This window comes from Haemorhous mexicanus, chromosome 6, assembly GCF_027477595.1.
Source record: "Haemorhous mexicanus isolate bHaeMex1 chromosome 6, bHaeMex1.pri, whole genome shotgun sequence".
Taxonomy (NCBI): domain Eukaryota; kingdom Metazoa; phylum Chordata; class Aves; order Passeriformes; family Fringillidae; genus Haemorhous; species Haemorhous mexicanus.
The window spans coordinates 16,953,066-16,960,613 of NC_082346.1; the positions used below are offsets into that span (position 1 = coordinate 16,953,066).

A 7,548-nucleotide genomic window follows, 5' to 3' on the forward strand; every position below is an offset into this window, starting at 1 on the left:
AAGGCAGGAATGCCTCGAATTCCCACAAACTCTGCAGAGCCGGAGCGTTTGCTCTCACTCATCCCAGTCAGCAGGAGAGAGAGCGAACTCTCCGCGGCCGAGAGCCCTCAGAGGAGCCCTGAGGGCACGCATAGCTGAGCTCCTCAGCCCCGCCCCAGCTCTCCTGCGCTCGCCTCCCTCCGCTTCTCCGCTCCATCTCCTTCCCGCTGCTCCTTCCCCCTCCTCCCTCTCCGTCTCTCCACCCCGACGTGTCGGCGGGCACGTCCCCACCGCCGCAGCCCGCCCGCCGCACGTCAGCCGCCCGGGCCGTATTTAAGGCGGCGGCCGCCACCTCCCCCGCCCCGCCGTCACAGCCGCGCTTGGGTGAGGACGCTCGGTAGGTGCGATCGCCGTGGAGGGCGGGGATGGGTGCGGAGCCGGGGGTGCAGGAGCAGGGGGAGAGCGAGAAGGGGGATTGCAGGCGGTGTTGGTCCCGCAGGCGGTGCTGGTCCTGCAAATCTCCGGGGGGACGTGGTGGAGCAAGCGGCGACAAATGGACAAAGTCCGCTCCACGCCGTCTGCTCTGATGAGTTCCCCCCGGCCGTGGTGGAATCTGCACAGCCCTGGAGTCCACTCACACCCCCCCATCGTCCCCTCCCTCCATGCTCTTGAGCCGCCGTGGATTAGCTTGCTTCCCGTAATCGGTGCGTGCGGCCCCAGGGAGTGATCCTGCAAAGAGACTTGAGGATGGGCTTCGGGCTGCGTTTCAAATACAGCATTAGTGGACCACCTACCGCTCCCCTAACTTGTTTCTTTGAGGGTATGGCACTCTTAAAAGGAAGAAAAATTTGAGTGTAACAGACGTGCTTGAGTGGGTGGCTCTGATCAGCCTTGAAGTGCTTATAGTGCCAAAGGGAGGACTTCACGTGGAGAGTGCGCTGCATGGCCGTGCTTCAGGAGGCTCCTGCACAGGAAGACTGACGTAGATGGGTTGGTTTTTCCTAAATATGGGCCCTGCTGGCTTCCTGGCCCTCCCCTCAGCCCCAAAATTTGCAGTCGTTACCTTCTGCTTGGCTTCTCATGCTCTGAACGAGTCGCTGCCTGTTCAGCACTAGTCATGCGGTGTCTGTACTTGCGTCCGTCTGTGCAGCTGCTCCTGCCCTGGGCTCCTCAGGCTGCTCCCAGCGCAGCTCCCAGTGCAGCACCATTTCCTGGGAAAGCCTGGTGGTGGCCTCCGCGCAGAGACGGGGATGAATGGACAATCCTTTGTCGTCGTTGTGCCATTTCTGCACCCCCTTGGCTCTCAGAACCCAACTAACCAGGATGCTGGGCAGCTGCAGCTAAAATGGGATGGTGGGAGAGATGGTAACACCAGACTCCAGCCATCTTAATTCAAAACTCTGCAGTTTCACTTCAAAACAAATTCATGAAGTTGACGTGGAGGCTTATGCTGCCCTAAGAAAGGGCTTGCCTCAGTGTTGCACAACTTGAGCTCTGGAAAGGCTTCAGGGCACAGAATACCAGTTTTTCAGGGTGAGAGAATAGAGAGTGCCAGACTGTGCTCTGCTTAGAAGTACTAAAATGGCTTCCTGTACCTAAATGTAATATGGATGGCCATTTAGAACATTCTGCTCCTGCTGCTGGAGTGCCACCAGCTATGTAATATAATCAATGGCTCTCAGGCTGTATTTGAGGCAAAGCTAGGGTGAGCTTGAACAGAGGATTGTCACCAGTAATTCAGTTTTGCAATCATTTTGTGGCATACAGACAGTCTTGCCAGACATTTTATTCATTTGTTTTGTATCCATTTTCTTATCATCCTAGAATAAAGTCTGTCTTGCTGGATATAAATATTTTGGTGTCAGTAAAAGCTCCAAAGCTTAGACAAATGATCTGTTTCTTTGCTTTCAGCAGTGCACCATGTCTCTCAAGGATCAGCTCATCCATGCTGTCCACAAACAGGAGAGCCATGCTGAAAATAAGATCAGCGTGGTTGGTGTGGGTGCAGTGGGAATGGCCTGTGCCATCAGCATCCTCATGAAGGTAAGTGTCAGGCTTGGGAGGAAGCACCAGAAGAACCCGAGACCTAAAAGAGGGGCAAAAAAAGTAGTCACCCTTATTAGATGAACTTCTGGTTATACAATCCTTTTTTGGGCCTGAAATGAAGCAATAGTCTTCAAGCTATTGACAGAGAACAAATAGCTGCAGTTCTTGTAGATAAAGGTTGCCTCAGGATCAGGCAGAATGTCCTTTATGTATCATTTTAAGAGCTGCATTTACCTTTGTGGGACTTGCAGACTTCCTTCTAAGCAGGAATTCTCTTAACACTCTAAATACACAAAAAGATTGAGAACTGAGGATTTATTTTGTCTTGAGCAGAGCAATGGAATGATTCTTTGCAGTGTGGTCTGGAAAAATTGGTCCTTGACACTCTGAATGACTTGTCTTCTGCCTTCAGTTATCATACTGAAAATGCTGTAGTTAACATCAGCCTTTTCTTGACTGTCAAATAGGTTGCATATGAATCACTATTAAATTATTCTTTGTTATTGTCCTGCTTAATTGTACTCCTATTTCATGCAGAATGTGGTTATGAAAAGTATAAAGTGAACTCAAGGAAGTGGATATCCCAGGGGACTAACTGAAGGACTCTGGGAAGAAGTGAAGTGTTAGAGATGACCAAAATTGTTTAAGTAGCTTTTAAAATAATTGTAACTTCACAGTTTGAAAACTGGGGGCTTTGCTGAAAGAGGCAGCAAACTCAGCACTGCTCTTGGTCTCTTGTAGGACTTGGCTGATGAACTCGCCCTTGTTGATGTCGTGGAGGACAAGCTCAGAGGAGAGATGCTGGATCTCCAGCATGGCAGCCTCTTCCTTAAAACTCCAAAGATCGTCTCTGGCAAAGGCAAGTAGCTGGCTCTCATGTGCCCATTGTTTCTAAATGGAGATAGCCACTTCAGGTCTCACAAGGACAGCCAAATCTAGCACTTACCCTGTCACCCTAATTATTGGGAGAAAACCTCATGGATATAGTATTCAGCTGACATTTTTAAATATACCTTCTTATGGCCAGTCCAGCTAAGAAATTTCTTTCATGGTTCACTACTCAGTACAGAGTAATGGATTTCTTAAGTACTTGTGCACCTTTGAGAACTTTTTATTTCATGACCAATTAACCCCTGAACTCATTACTGCCCAATTCTGATAACTTTTAGTGGCAGCCTTGAGTAGGGCAAAGGCTTAACCAGCTCATACCTTAATTACAGCTCCTATAGGTAGTAAGTTATGAGGGCAGAGCCTTCTTCCTGTTCTACACAGCACTTACTCTGAATGCTATCCCAACAGCTATCCCCAGTCCCATTTGTGGCTGAGAAGCAAGGAGTACCACTGCCTGCAGCTGTGCTTTCCAATAGCATCATGCCTCAATGTTGTGGCAAGAGCTACTGTCTTAAAATGAAATGCCATTTTCTATAGAGGCAAAGTCTACAGTAACAATTACCAGGGAATTGCTGCACCCTCAATCTTGAGAATTTGAGATCCCAGTACAGAATTGAAGTGAGAACTCCTGTTCTGAACCACGTGTAGTAGAGGTCATGTTTGACAGAGCCTTTTGTCTGCAGATTACAGTGTGACTGCACACTCCAAGCTGGTCATTGTCACTGCTGGTGCCCGGCAGCAAGAAGGAGAGAGCCGCCTTAACTTGGTCCAGCGCAACGTGAATATCTTCAAATTCATCATTCCCAACGTCGTCAAATACAGTCCTGACTGCAAGCTGCTTATTGTCTCAAACCCAGGTTTGTCTTGTGCTGCCATAAGAGGCTTTGGCTTAGAGAATAGTCTTCCTTCAGTAAGGTGGCATTAGTGCACAGGCTTTTGGAAGATACTTGTGCTGGGGAAGAGAAGGCTCTGGGGAGACCCTGGAGAACCTTCCAGTACCTAAATGGGCCTAAAAGAGGTGGTGTTTTTACAAGAGCATGTAGTGATAGGACATGGGGCAACTGCTTTAACTGGAAGAGGTAGATCCAGATTAGCTATAAGGAAGAAATTCTCTGTTATGAAGGTGGTGAGACATTGGAGCAGGTGGCCCAGGGAAGTTCTGGATGCCCCATTTCAGGAAATGGTCATGGTGAGGTTGGATGGAGCTTTGAGCAACCTGGTCATGTGGAAGATTTCCCTGTCCATGGCAGCAGGTTGGAATGAAATTATTTTAAACATTCCTTTCAACCCAAACCATTCTGTGGTATCTGTATAGCAAAAAATGTCATCTTCCCTCTCCAGGCTCAGCAGTTTGGTCTTCTGAGAAATAAACTTGGGTTTTCAGACCGAATGATCTTGAGCACAGTAGGGTCACTGATAATTGCATGCATAGCAGAAAGGCAGAGCTGAGGGACTGTTCAAAAGAGTCATTATGTTATATTAAACAGTCATTATGTTAGCCCACTGCAGTGCCTGGCCATGGGCACTGCTTTGTGTTCTGTTCCTGAAACCAGCATGCAGGTAAAACTTACAGATAAATGCAAGGTACCATCCTCATTATCAATCTGCTCATGAGTGGCACTTATTATGCCCCTGTTCTCCTCACAGTGGATATTTTGACCTATGTGGCCTGGAAGATCAGTGGTTTCCCCAAAAACCGTGTTATTGGGAGTGGCTGCAATCTGGACTCTGCCCGTTTCCGCCACCTCATGGGAGAAAGGCTGGGAATCCACCCCCTGAGCTGCCATGGATGGATCGTTGGAGAGCACGGAGATTCCAGTGGTAAGGGTGAAATCAGGCTGGCTGTTACACAGAACTCCCTGATGCTGTCTGCCAGGGACACCTTGAAAACCTACAGCAAAACATTGCTGCAAAACCTTTGCACTACAGCACCTTGAAAATGCAAGTTCTGATTTAAGTCATTTGCTGCACAGAGTAACCTTAGATGATCTATATTTGACCTGAATGACTGTGCTTGGAAAAGGTCGTTACTGTAACCTGAGCTGGCTCAACATTTCTAGGCTAGATTGTTCACGTAACTCCCAAAAAAACCCAAACTGAAGCAGCAGGAGGATAAAGTTCTCTGCAAAGGCCTCTCAGAGATCTGCACCAGACCTACTGGCAGTCAGCTGCCATTCCTGGCATCTCTTAATCACTGTATATAGGAATTGCAGAGGCAAGTCTGGAGGACAGGAGAAAGCCCTTTTTCCTTATTTAACCTGTACTTTTCCAAGCAGCACCAGAGCTGTGCTGTCTGCTTCCTGACACCCACCAGAATGCACTTGGAATCAATGCACTTTAGGAAAACTTTGCAAAATGCAGTGACTGTCATTTTAGTTCATATTGCCCAGGTATTTCAGGTTAACAAAGGTCTATTCAAACTTTCTGACACCATATATAAATGTTGATGTGCTCCTAGGTTCTCAGGCTGCAATTTAGGCTGGCCTTATAGGTCATACTATATTTAAGATCATAGGTAAATTGTAAGTGATATGTTGCAGATTAATCCAGTTGGATCTCATGTTAACTGTTAATTGGAGAAGGACTGAATATTGTGAGATAATTAATCTATGTGCACCTCTCAGTGCCTGTCTGGAGTGGAGTGAATGTTGCTGGCGTCTCTCTGAAGGCTCTTCATCCAGACTTGGGAACTGATGGAGACAAGGAACACTGGAAAGATGTCCATAAGCAGGTTGTGGACAGGTAAATACTGGCGTGGCTTTTTTATAAATTTCAACACAAGAACAAATCATAAAGAGTTGAAAAATCTCTGTTCTGCAGTACCCGGAGCTAGAATATCTCAGTAGCCCCAAATGCTAGGATGCAAACATAATGGAGCATGAAATAATATTTTAAGGAGCAATATAGTTAAATTTTCATGATTAGCAAACTTTAAATTAGGGAAGAGCTTAAACTTCTAGGCTCGCAAAAACTTCTAGTATAATTGTGGGGACTAGTGTAAAATGCAAATAAAATTATTCACTGCTGAGTTCATTTTGGTCCTTCCAGAAAATCAGTCAAGCTTCAGATGCCTCCAAATTGATGGGAAAAATCCAAAAGCCTTTCTGACAAACTCAAAGCAGTTCAGTTGATGGTGCTTGTTCTTTAATGAGTATTGTGTCTCTGCAGTGCCTATGAGGTGATCAAACTGAAGGGGTACACATCCTGGGCTATTGGCCTTTCTGTGGGAGACCTAGCTGAAAGTATTATGAAGAATTTGAGAAGAGTGCACCCCATCTCTACCATTGTTAAGGTGAGCAGCCCCTTTTTCCTAATTTTTGTCTTACTGAGAATTAAGTATGTCTGGAATTCTGAAATACAGCAATCACTTTCTAGTTTAATTTCAATTAAATTTGGTTCCCTGATAAGATATTCTATGAAACATACAAACATACATAAATTCCAGCCTAACAATCCTTCTGTACCTTTCAGGGCTTGCATGGAATAAAAGAAGACGTCTTCCTAAGTGTTCCTTGTGTACTGGGCAGTAATGGCATCACTGATGTAATAAAGATGATCCTAAAACCTGAGGAAGAGGACAAATTAAGGAAGAGTGCAGACACACTGTGGGCAATCCAGAAGGAACTACAGTTTTAAACCTGCCCGAGCAGTTTTTGGGTCTTAGCAGTTTAACGGGTTTAGTGGTTTGTCTTACGTTGCACTTTCCAAGTAAGTCAAATCTTTCAATGTATTATCTCAACTAGAACACACAGAAAGCTCAAATCTGAACAGAGGAGTTTCCTGAAGATAGCATTAGGAAACTAATCTAGGGTTTTCCCTGTTCACAGACACCCATGTTCTTAGCCAGAGCTAGATTACCTAGTCAGTCTTGTTCAGTGAAGTGGTATGACAAATCCAGCATTCAAAGCAGCACTGCCTAAAAAACCCTTTGCCTTTTCCTCATCTTGTTTCATGTTGGTTCGAAGGAATAAAGAGTAATTGCTACACAATGTGAAACCAAAGACATTTCTTGAAGTTAAAGGATTGTCAAGCCAATTGACCAACCTTCTCTGCCGGCTGAATTGCTTAAATATTTCACTGTTGATAGGTCCAAGTGTATTTTCCTAACACTGCTTTGGAATTTTTGTGGGTATTTTTTTCTTAGAGAACCTTATTTTTGTGTACTATATCAGTCTAGTTGTAAGTTCTGTCTCCAGAGCATGTTTAAAAAAATGTTAAGGTTTCTATGTGCAACAAGACAGTGACTGTCCAACTGTAGTACCAACTACAACACCAAATAAACCACAAACTGTTATTTCTGTCTCCTTGTTTTTCTTTGTCTCCACATGCAGTTCTACTTCCACCCACCTAAATCAATTCTATTTTTCAAGTCACATTAACTCAAATATCACCTGTGTAATAATGTTATGTGTACAGTTGTGCTGGAGGCTTCAGGCAGTTATATATTTATGGAAGTCTCACCCAGTTTATTTTTAAAATAAACTCCAACCTCTTCTGAGCCAGCAGGAACATGAAAAGCCTTAAGGCAAAGGCTCAGTTTTAAGCTGTGCTGGTTATGGTGCTGAGACCAAGAACCTTTTGAGTTTTCAGTTTTCACTGGTCATAATAAATGTGATTTTCTCCAGTTTGGCA

The 7,548-nt window shown here is 45.3% G+C and overlaps 1 protein-coding gene across 2 annotated transcripts; it reads left to right on the top strand.

Annotated features, from left to right (window-relative positions):
• The first annotated feature begins 223 nt into the window (after positions 1 to 223).
• LDHA (lactate dehydrogenase A) lies at positions 224 to 7,210 on the top strand. 2 transcript variants are annotated; one of them, XM_059849001.1, is made up of 8 exons: positions 224 to 376; positions 1,891 to 2,022; positions 2,767 to 2,884; positions 3,600 to 3,773; positions 4,564 to 4,737; positions 5,541 to 5,658; positions 6,085 to 6,208; positions 6,388 to 7,210. In XM_059849001.1, the coding sequence occupies exons 2-8, from the start codon at positions 1,900 to 1,902 to the stop codon at positions 6,550 to 6,552; spliced, it is 996 nt and encodes a 331-aa protein (XP_059704984.1). In that variant the 5' UTR covers positions 224 to 376; positions 1,891 to 1,899; the 3' UTR covers positions 6,553 to 7,210. The 2 variants fall into 2 exon arrangements, with proteins under 2 accessions (XP_059704984.1, XP_059704985.1); XM_059849002.1 differs by having other exon boundaries at positions 239 to 376; positions 1,894 to 2,022.
• Positions 7,211 to 7,548: the final 338 nt, after the last annotated feature.